Consider the following 23,301-nt stretch of genomic DNA (forward strand, 5'->3'; position numbering starts at 1 on the left):
CAACGCCAAACAGATTTGCTTCAATTTTTATGTGATCTCTGTGAAGATTTGAAGTGAAAATGCAAGCCCTGAAACAGCTGTGTGCAAACAGTGTCCATTCAAAAATTGTAAGGCAATTCAGGAAGCACAGTATAAGATGTGTTGCAGCATATCATCACTTCAATTTCATATTTCCTGAAGAAGATACTTCCTCTACCCTTAAAGCACAGCTCTGGCATAACTGACAGTAAGATTATAATTAGAGAGCAAAAATAAATGTCACTTTAGACTACATTATACTTCGGAAGAAGTTATTTTCAGCTAAATTAAAATTACAATTAAATAATCACTCTATATGAAATAGTAAAATAAATTAATGTCTACTTTTTCCATTAGAACACCCCATGATCTCCCATCCTTTGCCTTCTACACGTCTTCTCTGTACAGCCAGTTTTTTTTAAAGACTGCTTCTGCAGTACTAAGATATAAAGTTGACATGTAAGAGCAAAGACAGATAAGTACAAAAAACCCCATTGAAAGCAGCATGCATGATCAGTATGACATTTCAATATAGTGAACACAAAGTAAGAATCTCTGGCATTAAGCCAAGTTTTTCAGCACTACTTAAAAATTAGGTTAAATGTTTACTTTTTTAATAGACTTAGGAACAAGTGTTTGAGGATTTGCAAACAGAACATTTTCCTCTTGCTGAATAGAGTAAAAGAAATTCCATTCAATAGGGAAAAAAAGAATTCTGAAGATAAAGGAAAATAACAGAAAAAAATTATGGCAGGCTTTCATAGCACTAAAGTTGCTTTGCATGATAACATTAAGTCATTTTTAGCTCCCAGCCTTCCTCAGACAACAGGCTACTTACTATTCTTTTAACCAGTGTTAAGGTCTCCTCCTGCTTTTCCATTACCACGTACAGTAGAAAAAGCATCCCACTGCAGTTAGTCACACTTTGCAAACGTTTCAGAAAGCAATGTCAAACACGGTTTGTGCTTCATGAGGAGAATTAAAACACAGACACACAGGCAGAAACTTTGCTTCACTTTGTCTGTAAGCAACTTTCTGCTGCGTCTTGACTGGGTGTTATAAAATTATTTGTGAGCATGAAAGGAAATTTGATTAACCATGAAGCTGCTTCTGATGCCAAGAAAATTGATTTAAAGGACAAGTTAAATCTACAGAAGTTTATAACGCAAAGGGATCTTTTTGGTTCACAAGAACCAGCCCAGCCCATACATAAAAGACCCTCTGGTGTGAAGATCTCTGCAACTGGCACTCACAAAATGAAGACACTTGTGGCCAATTTAAATACTGGCTGTGCCTGAATTCTTTACACGTGAAGCACCTGCCAAATACCCCCTGCTGCACACACTCAGATTTGTGGCTTAAACAGGAAAAGCACCCGTTTCCAAAAAACTTACGTTAAACAGCTTGGCCCACACCTTATATAAACCAGTGCATTAAGAATAATTACATGATGGCTCAGGTTGACACACTTGGATGAATTTTAGGAAGAAATGGAAGACCAGATTGTCATGTTGTAGGGTACTCAGACCTCCATGTCCTGCTCCCTTTCCTGTGTCCCTCTTCCACAGCAGGAGAAACCCAGCTCAGTGATGTGTTTCTTGCCTGTCTGTGGCTGAGCTGGGATAGAGAACTCTGTTTAAAAGTCAGAAAGCTCAGCGGGTTCATGATTACTGCTGGAAAGCCCCATTACCTATTTTTAATCTCCAGAAAAGCAAACCACATTCTTGCTCAATAACGTGAAATTTGAATAACGAAACTGCCGTATTACACGCAAGTGAAATTTTTGGGCCGTTTTCGGGAGCAACATCATAGAAGTTAATGGTGCCCTTCCCCCTTGCTCCACAGCTCTTCAGAACCTTCCCAGACACCCTTTCTCTCCGACAACATCCATCAAAGGATGGAAATCCTAGAGGATCAGGTGAGCTGCCAAGCAGCCGGCTAGATTTGGAAAGTACTGCTCTGGATGACTCGATATGTACGTACTAAAAAATCTGACACTGGAGGGGGAAGGGGCTCCTCGTGTTTACAGTGCTTCTGGTGGGAGCCCTTCTAGCAGACCTGCCGTAGTTTCTCCAGGATGACCAGCAACTCAAAACCATGGAACATAACAGAAACACGTTACTGACTCCCTTCCACGTGCTGCATAGAGACAGGTGGTTAAAAACCATCCTGAATTACCGCTGGGTGAGCATATTTAGCGCCACGGGGCGGGAGCGCAAACCCGCGATCGTCCGCAAAGAATGGAAACATTCTGTTTCTTTAAAAAGAAAAAAAAAAAAAAAAGCCCACGAGGCAGGTCTCGTGCCTGGAGCACTTCTCTTCCACGAGGTGCCACTCGTGGGTCAGGATCGCCGCCCGCCCTGCCCGGCTCCGTCCGTCCCCGCTCAGGGCGGCTCTCTCCGGGCAGCTCGAGGCTGAGGCGCTGCTCCTTCCCGCCCAAGATGGCGGCGGCCCCGCCCCGCCGGGCGGTGTCCCGGAGCCCGTCCCCCGGCGCGGGGGGTATGACCGCGGCCGTGCGGCGAGCGGGGCAGGCGGCGGCCGGAGCGGGGTGTTCCGGGTGAGCAGCGCTGTCCGGCCGCGTTCCGGGCATTCGGGGGTTGGCTCGACTCGGGTTGGTGCCGGCCGGGGAGCGAGAGGGAAACTTTCCTCGCGGAGTCCTTCTCCGCCGGGACTCCGGCCGCTCTCCCGCGGCCATGTTGGGAACCGGGGGCTGCCTGGCGGGGGGGGGGGAAGGAGCTCCCGGGCGGGAGGCGGCGCTGGGCTCCGCTGTCCCGCCGCGGGGCTGCGACGGTGCCGCGTCCCGCCGGCAGGGAGGGAGGCGGCGGGGCGGGCAGGACCTGGGGAAGGAAGCGACGGCGGCGGGCGCTGGCTTGTCCCACGGCTCTGAGGAATTGTGGGGGTGGTCTCGGAAACGGGTTTGTCTTCGGTAGAGGGGAGAAAAAAACAACAACAGCGGTGCCGGCCCCGCGGCGTTACGTAAGTGTCCGAAACTCCTGGACTCGTGACTCCGCCGAGGCGCCGGGACGGGCGGGCGGGCGGAGGGCGCTTCCTGCCCCGGCGGGGCCGCGCTCCGCCGACCCTTCCCTGCTCGGTGAAACTCCGTGTCGTTCTCGGAGCGAGTCGCCTCAAAGGTGCTGACGCTGTGGTGAAAAACCAGCGGAACCGCGACTCGTGCGGCTGCGAGCATAAGGTGCCTTTTTTTTTTTTTTTTCCCTTTCTTCCCCCCCCCCCCCCCCCCATGAAATACTCATATTTTGAGGGGAATGCAGCTGGTCTGCCGGAGATACGTTTGGCTTATAAGCTGTTTTCTGAAAGGAGCTCGAGAAAAGACAGCCGCATGTTTTTGCTCTCGCCTCATTCGAAATACTTAAGTTCGTAGGCACCGATGTTTATAAATGGCAAAACTGGTCATCATGGCAAGAAAGCGATGGGTGACTCTGCTGAGCAGCCTGTCCTGGTATCGGCTTTGTCCCTACTAAGGGAATTAGCTCTAGCTCGGGTTTTGACATGAAGCATCAGTACAATACTTCTTGATAACCAAAAGACCTTTTATATTCATAACCGGAGATCTGGGATTGCATTTTGGCTGAATTTATGCGAATGGTTCCAGAAGCATCATTAAGTTCTAATTCAGGCTATGCTAAGAGTTACTGAAAGGGTTGATGCTTGTTTGAGAAATTCTATATCTGAAGCTTCCATGTGCCTGACAGCATAAGGTCAGATGAGGTTAATACACTTGGCAAAGTGACTCTAAAACCAGACCCACAATACAGGAATCTGTTTCAGAAGTGAGACTGCAAATTCCTCTTTCTCTCCTGAAATAAGGAGAACTTAAATATTCAGATCTTAAGTTCTGGTACTTGTATATTGAATTATTTTAGGGATGCCTGTCTGGAAGAAGGGAAGTATTTAAAGACAGCACTGTAATCGGTGCTGAGATCCTGCAGATTAATTGCTTTGTGTGCAGTCATCAGCATGCAGAATGGAATAGGTTCTTTAGCTCAGAAGGCAAGTGCTCTTGCTTTTAGCCTCTAATCTAAAGAGTCTTGACTAATCCTAGTGGGTAATAGGAATCCCAGTGTTGCTAAATGTCTTTTATATCAGCTCAGTTTCTAAATAATGCTTCTCCAGGAGTTTTAGTTCCACCAATTTTGTTGAAAACAACAGTGAAAGTGAGGTGTTGTGTGCCTGAGTCCAAAATTCTTGCTTCTGAATGCAAATCGGCTGTGTGTCATTTGGTGTGCCTGAGTTTTGCTCTACATAGAAGCTCATGTAGAGGAAGTCCCTTAAATGCTAAATGCAAACTGGTATGTAGTAATTTTTAGCTGGAGAAGCTGGTTCGGTTTCCTCTGTTTTATTCTGTAAAAAGAGAGTAGCATCTTTTCACCTAGAAGCAAGTTTTCATGAGATGCAGTGATGAAATAATTTTTCAGCTAGAGCTTTCTTCTGTTTCCCTTAAATCTGGAGCTGAGCTTTAACTGTAGTAATTAGACATGTCCCCAGAGTGACAGAAGGGTCTCTCCATAGTATACTAAAGCCCTTTAGTTTACAAAAAAATATAATTGGCAAAATCTTTGCTATATTCAAAAGATATCGTGGCTTTTAAGTTTTACTGGTTGTGGTTGGTGGATGCAGGACAGTTTCAGAGCAGTAAAGGTATGGAACCTCAATTTCAGGTGGGGTGTGATATGACAGAGCCAAAAACCCCATGAGAGCAATTATGGCAGAGTACAAACACTGGTTTCATACACCTCTAGCATTTGTAGTGGCTTGTCTTCACGAAAGAAGGCTAGAGGTGTTTTAAGTGAAATCTTAGGGTCAAGGCATAGATGAGGCAGAGTTGAATTTTTTTTAGTACTTGCAGATCTGATTTTCTGAAAATGTATGTTAGATAAAATGTTGGAAGTGGTGTCCTAGCAAACAAATGACATGCTGGTTTTTCTTCTTAAAGTGCACTTATTGATGGGTGATGTTAAATAAGGAAATGCTAGTGTTAACAACTGATATGATTCTTAGATGATGGTAGGTAAGGAATTTAAATTCTTGATTTTCTGTTAGGAAATGAAACCTTATTCTTTACATCCTCGAATTGTAAAGGTGCGTTTGTGACTTATTTTAAGGTCTGTTAATATTCAATCTTACTTTTCCATTTAATTTTAATATATTTTTAGGTTATGGATCTTGCTTATATATTTTAATAATTTCATTTATTAATTCAGTATTTGGATGACAGTGTCATCTGGAGATTGTTCCAAGAGAGAATACATACAGGCAAATACAGATTTCTGAAATAGAAACGTGTATTTAAAACTGTCTCCCTAATGCAGCAAGTGCCAAGTTTGATGTTGTAGGATAACTTTTGTCTTCATGATTCATTGGAGGACTTGTTTTTATAGTTGAGGGGGTGGTGAAAAACTACTCTATAGATAGGCATGGTGAAATTTGTTTACTAAAGATAATTTCATTGTTGTCGTGAACTGTAAGATGTGATGATGTTAGCAAGTAGAGTCCTGCAAATTCAGGACTGCAAGAGTAGTTCAGTTGAAATAAATGCTGTACACGTGAGAAGTGGCTTGATTGAGAGTTGTAGGACAAAGATTCTCCTTTTATGAAAATAAATATTACTGTGCAGAGGTGTTACTGAAAAGAAGAGTAATGCATGGTTTTCAGCCTGCCACTTTAATGCTACACAGTAAAAAAAATGCACACATGTCGGCTTTAGTTGCATGAATAGGTAATGTTACCTAATAAATCGGTAATGTTTTGATTTTTTTTGTGTGTTTTTGTTTGGGTTTTTTAGCTTATTAGTGATTGTGAATAATTTAAGGATTTTAAAAATGAGGTGGGAGTTACTTTGTTTTTTTTCTTTGCATCATTTTATTTTACAGTAGAACATTAAGTGTATTTTATATGTAATGCAATAGGATTTTGGTATTCCTCAGACTGTAAAAGAAGGGGGAAAAAAACAGCTGAAAGTTAAGGGTTTCAAATACAGGAATGTTCTTGCTGCATCACCCTGCCCTCCGACCCCATTGTAATAGGGGTTGTAAGAATGTGGGTGAATGTAATAAGGGGACATGCAAGCAGTTAGTTACTGTGTTGAGAGGCAATCTCTTGAGAAATTTTACTGATTCAAACAGACACATGGGGCTGCTAAATAGTGATAAATATGATCTTTGTATCAGCAGCTTTAGCTTTCTTTAAATGCTTCTTGTGCCTCCAGCATATAATTTTAGAGGTAACTGTTTTGCTTTTAAGTATATAGTATGCCTTCTGAAAAAGTAAAAGTTACAGCATGTTCTTTAACATCTGCATTTCTAAAGTGTACACATAATTTGCTAACCTAATTAACAGTCTATCGTACATGCAGCCGTTCAGGTTGTCAGCATCTTCCTTGTGCAAAGTAACTTCAGTGCAAACCTTTGTGCAGTTTTCCATTTGTTCTCTAGCTAGTCTGTACGCCAGTTGCTTTCCCTGTAACTAAAATAAATCCAGCACATCTTGCAAGCGGTGAAACGGAAAAGGGCCAGTGAATGCATTTCCTAGGAAGGCCATCACCTACAGTAAGCTGCTGTGATTAAGGGGTTATTTCAGGAAATAACTCCTTGTTTTTACCCTTCCCCTTGTGCTTTAAATTTCTCCTGCCTTAGCTGTCAGTACTTGGTGATGCAAAACTTTTGAGAGTGATTTTCAGTGTACTTCTGTTCTAAAAGCTCTGTGTCACAGTGATTAGTTCCCCCTCCACCCCTCTCTGATCTAGGTTAACAGCATGAAGGCAAGTGAACTGCCCTTTTAGCACACAGGTTATGCTTGAAAGGCTGGTTACATTGAAGATTGTCAAGTTTTATTTATGGTATCATTATTACAGCTTTCCATTTGGCTTTTATTAATAGCTATCAGATGTCAGTTTTCACCATTCATCCGTGTGTCACCAGGTAGCAGCATTTGACGTAAGAAAGGTCTTGTGTCCCTTGCTCAGAAAGAGAATTCAACCCTTGGCTTGTTGGCTTATGTGTTTTTAAATAATGCTGGATAAATATATTTTAAATATTGCTGGGAATCAGCAGTGACAGGTCCATGATTGTAGCACTTCAGTTCTGTCATGCTTCCTGAAAATCACATGTAGTTTGATTCCAAGCCCTAAGCTGTGTTTCAGCTTCCTGCACCTCTGGGATCTCCCAGTGCCAGCACTGTACGTGGTTACTGGGGTGTGAGCCATTTTTGGTACCGATTTGGGCAACTTCTTAAAGTGGATTTAAATAGTAGGAAAAGGATTCCCTGCAACCAGTCATACTTATATTTAGTCTGTTCTTGCTGGTGAGCTATTGGTAGAAGTTACTTGGAGTTTTTTAATTAAGGAGTGAAGAATTTGAAAGAGTTCATTATGTCTGTATATTCTGTTTTGCCTACTATAATATTGAAAATGTCCTCCAGCAGTGTTTTGTCTGATCCTGTTAGGTAGTGATCAGCTGCCTGGTTTCCTGGAAGTATTTCTACAGTGTAGTATATTATTAGGGTTATTCTTGAAGTAGAAATTTCTTAGCTTAGGTGGGTCAGGAGCAGGAGAAAGTTGAGGCTATTGCACCTGCTCAAACAAGAGAAGGTTGAGTCTTGTTACTTGGCTTGTGTCTTGTTTAGTTTTGTGGAAATGCTTAAAATTACTGAGCTGGTAAAAGAAACCTCTTTGTGCAGCTGCTTTTCCAATAACACGATTCAAAGAGTCCATACAGGTGAAAAAATTGATAAAAATGACATAGCAATGATGTTATGTTCCTGTGCTTGCAAATTGTGAGACTCCATGGGAATACTTTGTTCTCTTTTGAAACATGGCTTGCTAAAAGTGAAAGTCCTTTTGTGTTGTAGTACTTTACAGAAAATTAATGGTGCTTGCCAGGCTCTGACTACTTGGTAAATCTCTCTAGTTTGGTCATGCTGTGAATTATTACCTGTCCTCTAGTCCTTGTTAGACTGTAAGTGAAGTTAGTTACTTCTCTCATAATGGTAATAAAAGTGAGCTGAAGAAAACTTAAAACAGATTTTTTTTTTTTTTTTTTAACACTGTCTTGTATAAGTACCTGTGCATAATAAAAGCACATGAGGCAGTGAACAGGCTGGTATGTCACAGGTTTGCATTTGTGGAAAGTAAAAAAAATTAATTCTGTGAACTTGATGAAGCTCTTTGGAACATGTAGCTGTTCTGGTAGTTCTCAAGTGCTAAAACAAGCAGGTGCCCTGAGATCCAGGAGGTGCTGTTTTTTCATGTATACTTGTATCTTACAGATGCATAGAGATCTTTCTGTAAGTGTTCTGTACTTGTCAGTTAAATTTGCTGCAAGAAGCATGCTGAAAAATGCAATTTATTTCAGTCACTGGAAACCAAATCCTCTTTTTCACATTGACTGAGAGACTGTCTGGGTAGCCATTAACAAGTTGCCTCCATGTGTGCTGTAATAATCCATAACAACAACAAACCACACAGCCGATCTGGTTTTGGAAAATTGCATGTGAGATGGATTTGGCAATAGTTCTTGTAGAACAGCTGCATCTGGATCTGTTTTCCTATACTAATGATGCTGTGTCCCCTTCTGAAAAGAATTTAAATAGGTCTTTTCTAAATTTAAAATGTTGATGCAGTGGAGTTGACAAAGCTGAAGCCGGATCTAGCTTGCTCAGAAATTGGTTGGGTCCTTTTGACTAACACTTTTTAAAATTTTTGTGTGTGTGTGTGTGTCTCACAGAATGCCCATTTAGTGTTTAGTGTGTGTATCTGTCAAGTAACTTGCTAGCCCAGCTGTCCAGTTGTGCGTTGGGTTCGGTGCTGCTGAAGTGGGCTAGCAGCAGTCCTTAAAAAGCAGTGTATTGGATGGGAGTGGCACACCCAGCCCCTGTCCAGGCCTGGAAGGGAGGAGTGAGTCCCTGCTGCCAAACTGGAGAGTAACCTTTGCTGGGAGAGACTCTCCAAACAGCTAAACAGTTGAAGTAGGGAAACCTTAAATTGTAAACAGAAAAATGCATCCTGGTGTTTGGTACTGCTGCCCGGTCAAGTGGTCTTTTAGGCACCGACCCAGCAGATGGGGTTTGTGTCTCTTCAGGCACATTTCAAAGGTGTTGATCTGTTGTCTGTGTTTCCTCTGTTGCCTTTTTATCTACTCAGAAATGTGGAAAACTTCAGAAGGAACTTGAGCTTTTTTGGATTTCAGATCTGTGGAAATTGATTTTGAATCTATACTCTGGTGTATGTCCCCAATGCTTTGGTTAAGATGAAAGATGCAGTTTGCTAGCACCAGAAGTTAAGCTAAACCACTGATAGTGTTCCTAAATATGTGCAAATGGCAAGTCAAAATACTGAGGTGTTTTCACATGACCACAAAAATTTGATTTGAATACAGGGCTTTTTTTATAGTCAGTTGTTTGTTAATTAATTTTAAAGGGCACACTTGTGTTCTGTATTTTATGAATACATAATTTTTAGGTATACAAAATATCAGCCTTTTTACTTATCCCTATTTTGGTATGCTGGCAGCTGCAAGTGTTTGATGGGCCTGTAGTTGCCTTTGCTTTCTGTGCGTTGAGAGGCAAGTTTGTCAAAGTTGAGCACTGTTCATGGTGGATCAGGCCTGCCTGTTTGTTCATCTCTGCAGAATTCAAGCTTTCAGGGTTTTTGGCTGTGGTTTTTTTTTTTGTGTATGTTTTTTGTTTGGTTGCTTTTTAAATAATTCCTTTAATTCTAGCTCTTCCACAGGCTCATGCTGGCAACCTCCTCTTTCACATCTTGAAACAGTGTTAAGAAGTTGCACATTTAAATGTGGCAGCACCTCAGCTCCTGAAGTGCTGCCCAAAGCTATGTAAGCCTGTGTAGATGCTCAGGGAATGCTCAGCTTAACAAGAGATGGGTAAGGACACAGAAGTTAGTTTAGATAGTTGCTCTGTTTGTTCCAACCCTTGACTACCAGGTAGGGCATGGAGAATTGTGTTTCTTCCCAGCAGCAGCTCTGTCTTCATCATGCCAGAACACAACAACAGTGCTAGCTACCATGGTTTATTGTAAATAGGAGCCTGACAGTGGTAATAAGCAGCTGACTTCATTAAAAAGTTGGACCTCTTAAAAGAATGTTCCTCCTGGACTTCTGTGGTGAGGTATCTTCTCCCCTAAGAGGCATTCAGGGATAACTTCCAGTGCAGCAGGGAACAGGAAAATACAGCTCCTTCCAGTTGGTCTAGGAGTGCATCGAGGCCTCTTGCTCATGTACTTCACTGTGGTACAAACCCTTTAGTACTGCTTGCATTTCCATCTTTCATGTTTTCTCCAAGCAGGAGAAGACAGTGGGATGGGAGCAGCTTTGAACTGAGCAATTCTGGATTTCTCTGTCTCTTTGAGTGCCACATGTTTCTTGCTTGGAGCAGGGGTGCTGCCATTCCTGCACGTGGCTTTATGGCCAAGGTGGTTCCTCTCATCCTTCATGCAGGGCAGGTTTAAAACAGGCCAGACATGTCTGGTGGGACAGCTCTCTTCTGCTTGCCTTTATTTTCTTTGTGTCTCCTCTGTGATTACTTAGCATTATAACTCTTGTGGATGTGGGAGTTGGCCTTTCTGTTTACAAGCAGGTTAAGTTGGTGTTTTATTTCCGGCTGAGGTTTATGGTGTTAAATAACAAACCTTGTGAGCAGCTAATGTGCAGAACTTAGATGGTTTTGCCTGCATACAGCCAGTCAGGGAGTGTGGTAACTCAGCAGAATAGCCTGGATAGTAAAACAACATTGCTCTGCTCTTGCTGTGCTAATACATATGCTGCTTGGCAAAATAAATAGTCTTTTGCTAAAAATAGCTTTCTGTACCCAGATGAGCTTCTGAGTGGGGTAGGCAATATAAGGTCACACATCTTAAAAGATCTACCTAGGAATTATCTCCATCCTGAGGATAGAATTGGCCTTTCTAGGCAATCCGAACTCAGGAATTCCTAACTCATTTTGATCATGCAAACGTGAAAAGCAATGCACTTGCCATGCAGGTTTGATAATAAACTGAGGGTTTTTTGTTGTTATTGTATATTTAGAATTATTTACATTATATGAGCAATTATTACACAACTGGTCAACTAAAGTGAAAGAGCAGTCCTTGCTTGCAAGATAGATATTAGATCATACAAAAATTTCTGTAATTTACAGAAAGAATTACTAAACTAAAAGATGTCAGCCAGTTAAAACAATAATTTCTATACTGTACTTGAAAGAAGAATTTTAGTGGGATTTGACTTGTGACAGTCATGTGCAGCAGTTAAAAAAGCAGTTCATTATAGTTTGTATGATCTATCTTATAGTTCATTATAGTAATTATAGGTTTATGATGACATCTAACCAGACAAATGCATGGATTTGCTTTCATGACTTTCATGATGTAGTTGGACATGACTATATGCTGGATTCAGAAATAATCTGGGAGTTTCTAAAGATTTGTCAAGGCGGAGTCTTCAAAGGCTGCACAGTATGAGGTAATGTGATTGCTGTTAACATATTTCCAGCATGGTTTCTGTGGTTGTTGCCACAGCATTGGCCAACAGGTTGGGACAAATGAAGGGTTAAGACTACTGGGTCATACTGGATATACCAGTAAAGGGGTGAGTTAGTTAATCTGTTTCCCCTCACTGGAACCATTGCTCCACAGGCTTGCACAATGCAGGAAGATGTCTTCATGGGAGGGAAGAAAAAAAATGCATTCATATGATTCTCAAGATTTTTAGGATTTTTCTATAAAATAAAACTTGCAAGAGGTCTATACACCCTCTTTCTTGCCAGTGTGCTACTGATTGCTGCTTCAACTGTTTGTTTATAGTGTTCAGATGAAAATGTTGCATCTTTGCATCTGTAATCTGAAGCAGCCTTGGTGTTGCCATCATCTTTTCTAGTGTTTCATCTTTTGACTTTATTAAATACCGATATTTATTATGAGTGTGGGAAATGGTTTAAAGATTCAACAGATTACATTGCCATAAGGAAAAGGTTGTTTGGGCTTTTTTTTTTTTTTGTTTGTAAATCAAGTCAAAGTTTCTGTCCCACTATCAGTACCTTTCTGAACACTGCAGCCATTAACCAGCCTAGTCAGAAGTGATTATCTGGATAAAGACTATGCTGAAGTTCAGAGGGATGTTATTGCCTCATTTCCTGCTATTATCTCTACCTTGATTAAAGCCTCTTCTCTGAATATCTCTGCTCTTCTTTCTTTTCAGTTCTGTGATGAAGCTTTTTGCTGGACTTGCTACATCTTTGATATGTTATCAGGATATCCTCTATATCCTTAGCAGCTGGTTATGATAATGATAGCAAGACCATTTGTTAAATATAACAGTTTGGGGAAAACTTTTTGAAGAGAATCATTAAGAGAACTGCTTGTTAGAAGGCTGTATTTATCTCTGAGTCACAGTTGTTGTCTTACGTTTTAAATAGCATCCAGCTAGCTCCAGCACAGGACAGGTATTTAGTTGTTGCTGTCATGTCAGCTTTTAGCAGTGATAAAGACCTTTTGACAGCATGTCATACCCATATCTCTTATCGACATAGTATTTTTGTGGGTGAATTTTTTTTTTTTAATTTCACTTACTTTTATGCTCAAATCAGTGTTTTTACTATTTAATAAAAAGCAACCAGTGAATAATGCAAATATATAATTAATACTAAAAAAAGCTATTGGTTAATTGTTACAGATGTATTTAAGTAACTGCAGACAATTGAATGAAATAATTATCCATCAACCCATTTTTTAAGCTATTAGTAACACTTAATTTTCCTCAGTATTTTATTTTACATGTTGAACTGTAGAAATAAAGTTTAATTAAATGCCTCTTTCTGTATTATATTTAAGCCAGCTGTTGTTATTGGCACTCCCCGTCAGGAACCATCAAGGTGACTTGTGCATGAATGCTTGGATTCTGATTGTAGCTGATGAGATCTAACTCCATAGAAAATGCAATTTTGCCCACCAGGATAAGCATCAGTATCACCCTTGTCTGGATGTACTGAAGGATGCAGGGTAGGAGGTGTAACTAGTGAGGCTGAAGTGAAATTTAAAGCATGCTGATGTGTCTTCTCACTTGGATCAGCTCTGTGGTGCATGTTTTTAGTTCAGCAGTTTTCCACACTAAAACTGTTCTGAGTGCATTAATTCCATTAAACAGGTTGCACTTCAGAAATTTACACTTGTGTTTTACTTGGCAGTAGTGCAAAATATTGCTCTTAAGAGCAATATATATAATACTGATATAGGGTAGCATACTGTATTGCAGTACTGAGATGCCTTTATAGCTGGAAGTTTGTCCACAAAATGTAGTGATATTAGTTTCAGACAGAGCTTTAAGTGAGGGATGTATTAGGGTTCTGGGTAACTTAATTGTTGCTGTTTATGCAGCTGTAATTCAAATTAGCCTGTCTTCCTTGCACAGGTAACATGCAAAAGGACAGCTGTATAAATATGATGTGATAATGTAACATATAACAATTATTTTAAACCTGTTACTAAAAAACTCCCACGTAATTAAATGACTGATTCTGCCTGATGAGCTCCTTTTAGTGAGAGTGTGATATTTTCCTCTGTGGATCCAAATAATGAGTCATATTACAAACCAGTCATTTAATGCACAGTAGATATCTGGTCTGCAGATAGTTCTTGTCTGTCCTTGGCTTACAATTTACTTGTTTCTGTCTTGCAAATTTTTTTTTTAATCTTCTGTACCTTTCATATAGGTTTAATTTCTGTGATTTAAGTATAATGAAGCAAAATGAATTTGTTTGAAATTTCTGTTTTATTTAGAACCTTTGAGTTGTGGAGTCAAGCATGATAAAACCTGTAACTTTTGGCTGCTATTAAGTGACTCTGACTAGAAACTTTTCATGTATGGTGGAAGGAAAATTGGTTAATTTGAATGCATGTGGTGTAGCATAGTTGCTGGCATTGTATGTGCAGGTGTGAGAACAAGGGCTTTCTATGACAACTGGATAATTATTTAGAAGTTTATTGGGTGGCAAGGTATAAAGTGCTTTGATTTAGATCTGTTGTTTCTGCCTTTTCTGTCTTTATTCCTTTTTGTACTCCTCCATTTCTGACTCTTTTCTATTCCCTACATGTGCTTCAGTGCACCCATATCTAGATCTCACTTTGTCCATTCTGGTGGTGTGGTCAGTGACACTTTTTTTGTTGGACTTGTGTTACTGAATCTGGCTTTGAAACATCCAGGATCCTGCTGCAGCTTTAGGACTGGATGGACCTCTTGGTGGTTAGTTCTGAGCTCTTGTGCTTTTTGCAGCAGCTTAAATATGCTTTCATTTCTTTGAAGTTGTCACCTTAACTGTGAATATTCATAGGAATCAACTGCCTGTGTCCTGATACCATGGCTCTGAGAAATACAGGCTGCCTGGTTTGTATTAATGCAATGTGTTAAATATAGTTGTTAACAGCCTAATAGCTAATTGCAGAGATGATGATAGATGAACTGACAATTATAACAAGGCCAGTAGTATTTTTCTCTCCTGAAGGAGTGTTGAAGAAAAATAATGCCAAAAGTTAGATGCTTATTAATTAACATTTGTTAGCAGGGACTGTACACTGGATTTGATTTGTTCTTGCCCAAGCCAGAAGTAGTGGAACACTGCCAGTTCTGCTGGCTTGCTGAAGAAACTTGGGAATTTGGGTTGTGTCCCTTCCCTGCACATTCTTCGTGCCTGTCCTGCAGCCTGAAGGGAGTGCTGATTGTGATGGTACTATGAGCTGGGGTGAGGAAATGTTTTTGTGCTGAGCTGTCTGCATCACTGTGCCATAACAGCTTTTTAGATCTCATTTCTCCCCTCTAGCACCTTTGTTATTCGTGGTTCTGCTTGTGGTGCTAATGCTGACTGCTACAGTGCTAATGTAGTAGTAGAAAAGTTTTCTGTCGGTATTGAATTGGGTGTGACTATGTCAGTCAGGGTTGCATTCTTTTTAGTTGACTCCTTATATTGGTCCTCAGCTGCAGCAGTTCTGTGAAGTTTAGTCTGGCCATTATCACAAGCAGAGCTAGCATATTAAATAAACATTCTGTTTTAAATAAGACCTGTAGAAGCATTGAGTCCTGGGAGATCATTGATTTGGTCTCCAGGATACAGTGGCAGAAAGAAAAAATTATGTGCAAAGTGACTTGTCAGTGCATGGCAACCCTAATAGAATTATTTTCTTGCTGCACTAGTTAGGAATGTTAATAACTGTAGTAAGTGCCTGATTTCCTCAACATGGGTTGTGGTTTAGGTAAGTGGATAATTTGTTAGTTCTTCAAAAATTTCAGTGGTGTCTGTGTTTGATCACATTAAAGATGGTTGTTCTCACCAACAGGATACAAGTGGAAAACTAGACTGAAATAGGGCACAAGTAGATCTTGATATCAGAATTGTTATTTGTCTAGAAGCTTCTTGGGAATAAAAGCAGAAATAACTTAAGCGTCAAAGACAGTTCTTTATATTGTAGAAGAGTTGGGGGTTTCTGTGTCATGAAATACTTTGTCACCTTTAAATAGCATATTGTGCCATGGAAAAGAAAGCCTTTGCCCAGCATTTTCATCATGAAAGGTATTAAGAGTGGGTGTGTGAGAGGGAGAAACTGAAGGTATTGCAGCATTTTGAGAGTTGAGATTTATTTATTTGGAAAGGCAGCTAAACCCTGCTTATAAAGTTGCTCTTTGTAGCTACTTTTCTTACAAAGTGATCTGTTGTGTTCTTTTGGTTTGTTTGGGGGTGGGTTTTGTAATGTTTTGAGTAGCAGCTGGTATGGCCCTGCCCTCTGGATGGGGCAAATGAATCTGGTGTCTTTGAGGACCACCAGTCCATCACAAATGGAGTCCCCCTTGCCTAAGGGCCTCAGGACTTTCAGGAGTTCATGTGCCAGAAGTGTGAGATTAGTCACGTGACAGAACTCTGAATAATAGTCTGAGGTTTTTTATTTCACAGCATCCATGAACTGAGAGTATGTATTAAGACACTCTCCCCTTCAGTGGAGCTGTCTAACCTTTATTTCAGAGTCTACAGTTGTGGTTTATCACTCACTTGCATGGGGGGAAGGATTTGGCATGTTTTCAGCAGTTTGTCATCAATCAGGAATTACTTTGTTTAATCAGGTCTTGGGATCCTCCATCTTCAGGGCAGTAATCCAGTATCTACTTCTGATGGTGCCCAACAGTAGAAACGCCAGAATAAAGTTTAGCTGGAAGAGGGGATATTGCCACTCAGTTCCAGGTTATGATGATCTACTGTCTCTCACAATAGATCTGAATGTGCTTTAATGCAAGATTGTAATATTTAATGACTGATAATTGATAACTTTGCTTTTGGACTGTGACATCTTGGGATTAAAAGTTCTTTTGTTTGTCCAGACAATATTTTAATTTAAATCTGCTTGATCAGTGAGCTCATGAGAGAAAGAGGTGCACTTCTCATAACTTTAGCTCCTGTCAGTTAGGGATGTCTTCTCTTGTATTTCTGGTCTATTTTTGTCATGCTTTATGATTATTTGGAATCAGGATGTATTTTGGTTAGTTTCCTGTCCATTTCTGAGCTTACTTCCTTTCTCAGAAAAGGCTAGTGAAGGTACATGGGCATTAATGTGCATAGGATTTCAGATAGACTTTTAGGTTTTAGCTCTTTGAAAACTCATGAGTAAAATATCTGAGTGCTTATTCTAAAAAGTCCAGTCTGTTAGTGTGGAAAAATACAAATTAATGCCTTGGAAAGGTGGAATTGGTGGCAGCAGCCTGTGGCATTTATGGCCTTGAAGCTGGCAGGTGGGAATGTTATCCATTACATAAAAGAATTTCAATCTACAAGAGATGTGATTTATCTAAGGACTTAATAGTCCTTGACTTTCCCCGGATTCTTGCTTAAGGTCCAGTTAGTGACTATTTTCGCAAACAGCTCAAAATACAGTGTTCAGCACAAGCTCTAGAGCCCTCTGTCTTGGTTTTAAGCCATTATGATTATTAAACGATCCTGGTTAGAGTTGTTTTCTCTTAAATTGTCCTAGGGAACAGTTAATTGAAACCTTTAGCTTTTTCTTGCCTTGTTTTCATCTCCCAGTGACTTGTATTTTGAAAGCTTTTGCAGTGGCCTTGAACTGAGTCTGCATTTTATTGGCAGGGAGTGCAGTGGCTGAGCTGGAGCTGTGGAGCAGTGATTGCTTCCTACAGGTGGCTGTGACTTCACTGAAACCCAGAATCATGGTTGTGTTTGTGGGGGTGAGGTGGGAGTAGTGTTCCCCCTGCGGACTATCAAAAGCATTTAACTCACTGTAATTTGTAGATAATTTGTGTAGAAGTGTAAGTTCATAAGTAGTGCGTATTGATTTGTACCTGCAGAAAAGTGTGTTTTCTGGGCTGTCCCCTTAGCCTTCTGATGACTGACGTCCTTTCCCACTTCATGGAGAACATGGGATTATTAAATAAACTTTAGACTGACCCTGTGACTGAGGCCTTGCTTTTTAAGTTTGAAGGGCTGTTGGCTCACTTTTGATGCTAGTTTATTTCTTGTATGTTGTTAAATGGAAATGGTTATTTGGCAGTTGATGGCAATTAACTGGCCCTCCTGGGCTTTAGCAGTCAGGCACCTGAATTTGTTTTTGGAGCCTTGGACAACAGCAAGTACACATAAAAAAGCTCCTAGTTTCTTTTCCATTCCCTTCTTACTACTTTTTACTTGTCAGTTTGTATTTTATCTTCACCTTCTGCAGATCGAAATTGTTTTGCATTTGGTGGCTTGTTAATTCTCTTAACCATAAAGCTACTTGATACAGTACTCATGTATTGTAACCAATGCTGTGGGACATGTACAGAAAATTCAAAAACAGTGCTGAGAAATAACTTTTGGAGGCTCTTCTATCTTTAGTGTCAGACTTTGATACAGTGTAATGTGCGCGGAGTTTACAAAAGGTAGTTGTATCTATGCAAGCTCACTTATTGAACTACTTTAGTGTGACAATAATTACAGTTTCAAAACAGTAACTTATAATAATAATACTTAACATCAGCCACATGGATGTGTGTAATCACAGGTAACATATTTATTTAGATGAGGCCTGATGAGAGGTTTCCTCCCTGTGTTGTAAGGAAGTATCTGTGCTTTGATTCATAGGAGGAAGATTTCCTGCATTAGGTTATAGCAGAGCAATGGAGTCTGAGTAGCATCAAGTTTGAGCCTTGTTTCAGCCCAGTTTCCTCTTGGTTATAGGCTGATGCTGTATTGATGGCAGGCAGTGCAGATTAAAGAAAAAAGTAATGTAGAGGATTCCCAACCTGGGATCGTGTTGCAAAGCACAGGTGGTGGAAGGCACTGGAGTATTTGCTGCTCTGCTCTTCTCACCATTGAAAGCCATGGCTTTAGCAAAGGGTGTTGTGAGCATCAGCCCTCTGTGAGGCCTGGGGGAACAAACATCTGTGTGCTGAGAAAACGTATGTCCACAGTACTTGCCTCTGCCAGATGTCTGAGTGCTCCATCAAGCACAACAGTTCAGGTTCATGGCTGTACTCACAAGGGGTTTAAAGGGAGCAGATCTGGATCGGACTGGCAGGATTTGCCTTTGCCAGACTTCTCCCTGGGAAACTGTAGGGCACAAGAGGCTAAAGAGTGGTTTGCCAAGGTATGAATCACTATAGTGACTTCTTAATTTTAGTTCCCTGTTGGATGCCTTAGCTAACTCTCACAAGAAAAAAACCCTTACTTTCTACTTGGGGAACAACGAGGTGGGGCTTTAATCTGTAATTGGAGCATACAGTTCATTAGCACTTTGTGAAATAGAAAGTAGTCTTTTTCACCAACTTTGAGTTGGTGAAGGTCACTTAGTTTTTCTCAAGAGCAATTGTGAGCTGTCTCGCTTGTCCTCTGTGCAGATCTGCCAGTGTAGGTCACCTGAATGTTATCGATGCAGATGTGGTTGGTGTAGGTGAGGAGGGAGGGACTGTGGGACTCCTGCAAAATGAAGGCAGCAGCAAGCAGGTGGTGAGCCACCAGCTGTGACTCACTCCTTGTTCCTGGCTCAAGAGTTTGCCATGAGAGCAGATGTAGTGGGGGTGCAAGCTGTGGCCTGTACAAAATGTTTCCAGCAGGTAGATTCATGGTTTTGGCCCATGATTTGAGGTTTACCTACTGGAAAAAAAAGAGCAGTAGTGAGCTAGCTTGGGGAGTGTGGTTTCCTGTGTGAACAGCAATTATGTAATTTGTTTGTTGTGTTAAAACTAATGTGGGTCTCCAGGCTGCTCAGTTAAGTTGATGTTTTTGTAGCATTAGAATTTGAAATGATGGATGATACTTCCTGTTGCTATCTGGAGTAGGTGCAGGAGGATATACAGAGAAATATGAGCATTAAACCAAGATGCAGCAGCTGTATTAGAGAGGAACTAGTTTATTGCTGGAGCTCTCAAATGCAGCGCTGTAGCTGCTCTCTGTGTGATAAAGATAGCTGTCAGCTGCACAGAACATTTTTGCTTTTGGAAAAAAGACTAATCAGTTGCTAAAAATTCTTAGGTGTTAATACTTTATTTAAATCTAGCCCAAGTCAGTGCCTCTCAGCCAGCAAGTCCTGTTAGATATTTTAAGAAACATGGGGTTGGTACCTTCCTTGGGGTAGGCTGCTTGCTGTTGAATCAGTCCTGTTCTAATAAGAAACTTTTTTTTCTTATTTTAGGTTACTCGTGAAAGATGGTGGATCGCTTGGCAAACAGTGAGGCAAATACTAGAAGAATAAGTATAGTGGAAAACTGCTTTGGAGCAGCTGGTCAACCCCTGACTATTCCTGGCCGTGTTCTGATTGGAGAGGGAGTCCTAACAAAACTGTGTAGGAAGAAGCCCAAAGCAAGGCAGTTCTTCCTGTTCAATGACATTCTTGTTTACGGTAACATTGTCATCCAGAAGAAGAAATACAACAAACAGCACATAATCCCACTGGAAAATGTCACCATCGATTCCATCCAGGATGAGGGAGATTTACGGAATGGGTGGCTGATCAAGACACCAACGAAGTCATTTGCGGTTTATGCTGCCACTGCTACAGAGAAGTCGGAGTGGATGAACCACATAAATAAGTGCGTTTCTGATTTGCTTTCCAAAAGCGGGAAGACCCCTAGCAATGAACACGCAGCTGTGTGGGTGCCGGACTCGGAAGCCACGGTGTGCATGCGCTGTCAGAAAGCCAAGTTCACTCCTGTCAACCGCCGCCACCACTGCCGCAAGTGCGGCTTCGTCGTCTGCGGGCCCTGCTCGGAAAAGAGGTTTCTGCTCCCCAGCCAGTCTTCCAAGCCAGTGAGAATCTGCGACTTCTGCTATGACCTTCTTTCTACAGGGGAGATGACTGCTTGTCAGTCCACTAGGTCAGACTCCTACAGCCAGTCACCTAAGTCATCTTTAAATGATGTGTCTGATGATGATGATGATGAAGACAGTAGTGATTAAGGACCAAAATGGTTTTTTTTCCATGTGTTGCGAGTTGTGTTTCAAACCATATGGAGCTGCTTTTGGGGAAGTCTGTAGTGAGGTTCCTCAGTGAAATCCTGTTCTAGCCATGAAATATGCCTGAATATCTTCAACTGCAATGTGCCTCAATCTATGAATTCTCTAAACAATAGTTGTTTTTTTTTCTCCTCTGCAGGGATAGACTGGTGCAAATGTTATCAGAATATTTTCCAACTTCATTTACTTGAGTTGTGTCTAGGTTAGACTTTTGTGGAAGATTGGAGGATGAAATGTACTTTCTTAACAACCCGTACTTTCTAATGTTTCACATTGGTATGTTATGCAGGGTTTTTTCAGATCTAGGGAGGATAACTGTGAGCAGGGATGGGATAGTGACGTTTTTTGTTAATCCTGTAGACTCTTATTTTTCTAGCCATGGTATATAATTAATTACAAGGTCATCACCCAGTGTACAAACCTAAATGTCACAAAACTTGGAAACTCTTGTTTTGCTGTTACTTATGACTTCCTATGCCAAGCAGTGCCTTGTACCAATTGTGCTGATTCAGGAAGAAACAAACCTATTTTATGTCTGTATTTGCCTAAATGCTGGTATCTGAGAGATTGTTGGTGCTATTATAAATAACTGCTGTGTTCAAAGTGGAGCTTTGACAAGGTCATAATTGCACCCCATGGTGGATGTTGGAGACCCAAAGGGCATGTCCTCACCTGTGCAGGCAGACCTGGAGACACTGCAGATTCCCACAGGCTTCAGCATCTTTCTCTTTGCAGAAGTTCTGTTGTGGGTTGGGATCTTGAGATGGGAAGTTTAGGGAGATTCTTCATGGGGATTTATATACTTTCTTTTCAGAACAGTTTCTAAGTTTCAGATTTGGCAAATGCATACTGAAATTTTAGTTGGGTGATACAGCATTTGGGTGTGCTAACCTACATATTTTTGGAAGTAAATCCCCAAAAAAGCCACTTTTTTTTTTTTAAACAATGGTGAGAGTACTGTTTTTTTTTTTTTTTCTTCCCCAAGGAGTTTTATTGGCTTGTCTAAAAATAACCTCTTATTTTGAAGAAGGCTGCAAGTATCCTTACAAAACTAGCTTTCCTTTTTACACAGCTGACCTCAGGATAAATGTGAGATGCAAGTTGCTTCATTTTAAATGTATACCCAGGACCAAGAAAGATGTATTTAAAGACTGTAATGAAATTGTCAGTGCAGAAAATCTCTATCATAGTGTTCATTTTATTTTCTTGAATACAGAAGTGTCATGTTCCCATATAAATGCAAAAGTTACACTTGCAAAGACATGTTAAACCCCTAGATATGTTTCTGTATTTTTATAATGATAACCTCAATTTTGAAGCAGAAAAACCTCTTTGAAATAGTTGTATGAATATAGTAGCAACTGACTTAATACAAAAAAATGTTAAACTTTTGTATTTCTAAATGACAATTTCTGCACTGTTTGCCTTGGTTGGCAATAATTGGGTTAAATATTTATTGAATAAACAATCAATGCTGCATGTTGCACTAGTCTCCCATTCTGTATGCTGAAAGTGTGAGTCATATTTTTTTATAAAAATTAGCGGAGTACTTTAGAGCCATATCCATCCATGAGATTTCTGGTAGCTAAAGATGCACTTAGCATCTATAGAGAGAGGCACTCTACATTCATACTTTGCAAGACATTGCTTCAGGTGAAAATTGCATCAGTATTTTTAGCTTGGACAATTTCTAAAAATAAGGCTTTCTTTAGAAGCACTGAGGAGTATTTGTTCTACTTGGAAATAAATGCACAAAGGGAAAAACACTTTGATGCAGATTTGGGACCAGGAAGATTCTGTAAAATTGCCAGATTGTATATATTGAAAGACTAGTGGAAAAAAATAGTTGCATATACTTTTTCCTTGAAAGATGAGGGAGAGGTGACCCTGCAGCAGGGAAAATGGGCTGTTCTGGGAAGGCACTTTGAATTAATAGTGCTTACTTTTTGAATTAATAGTACTTATTTTGTCCAGATGGGCCACTTCTGCCCCTGCTGGACAAAAATCCATGACCTATTCTCTTGGTCTTGTACCTGTGTAAACTGGGAGGAGAAGGAAGATGGTGTCTGTCTGCTGCTTCCTCTGGGAAGCCATGGGACAGCTGAGGCTGGTAGAACCTCTGGAAGTTGTCTGAACCAACCCCCTGCTCAAGCAGGGCCACCTAGAGCTGGTTGCCAGGAATGTGTCCAGGTGGCTTTTTGATATCCCCAAGGATAGAAACTGCACCATCTCTTTGGGCAATGTATTCCAGTGTATTTCTCACAGTAAAAAAAAAAAAAAAAAAAAAGTTTTTTTTGTGTTTTTTTTTTTTTTTTTTTTTTACCTCTTGGTATTTCTATTTCAGGAGTGGAGACTTGCTAGCTTCAGTTTTTCTATGGAATCAAAGTACAAACCTCCCTTCTACATATCTTCCCGTGACTAACAATCATCTTCTTCCTTATCCACTTGTTTCTTCTTTCTTAAGTTGTCAAATATTAACTTGTCTTATTAAAGAGTCCATCTCCTTGTGTACTTTCCCCTTGGTTTCCATAGGTTTTGCTTTTCAGCACCTTTTGGTGGTGGGAAAAGGGTTTCTAAGAGTTAGATCACATCCTGTATTTTGAGAATGTACTTGTACCTATTTCGGATATCTTTTTATCTGTGAATGAAACTTGCACTGTGCTGCACTGATCCCTGAAGCTGTAACCAAACCAATGTGTGTGTGTGGAATTTTTCATCTGAAATTGTTGTATATGGTCCAAGCTTTTTAAAGAAGCATTAAAAATGTATTTTATGGAA

The 23,301-nt window shown here is 40.6% G+C and overlaps 1 protein-coding gene across 2 annotated transcripts; it reads left to right on the forward strand.

Annotated features, from left to right (window-relative positions):
- Window positions 1–1,991: 1,991 nt before the first annotated feature.
- On the forward strand, window positions 1,992–22,796 carry PLEKHF2 (pleckstrin homology and FYVE domain containing 2). Of its 2 annotated transcripts, none has more exons than XM_062490363.1 (2): window positions 1,992–2,575; window positions 19,703–22,796. In XM_062490363.1, exon 2 carries the CDS (start codon window positions 19,717–19,719, stop codon window positions 20,464–20,466), a length of 750 nt encoding a protein of 249 aa, XP_062346347.1. In that variant the 5' UTR covers window positions 1,992–2,575; window positions 19,703–19,716; the 3' UTR covers window positions 20,467–22,796. The 2 variants fall into 2 exon arrangements, with proteins under 2 accessions (XP_062346347.1, XP_062346356.1); XM_062490372.1 differs by lacking the exon at window positions 1,992–2,575 and adding an exon at window positions 3,149–3,208.
- Window positions 22,797–23,301: the final 505 nt, after the last annotated feature.

Source organism: Cinclus cinclus, chromosome 1 (assembly GCF_963662255.1).
Source record: "Cinclus cinclus chromosome 1, bCinCin1.1, whole genome shotgun sequence".
In the NCBI taxonomy this organism is placed as follows: domain Eukaryota; kingdom Metazoa; phylum Chordata; class Aves; order Passeriformes; family Cinclidae; genus Cinclus; species Cinclus cinclus.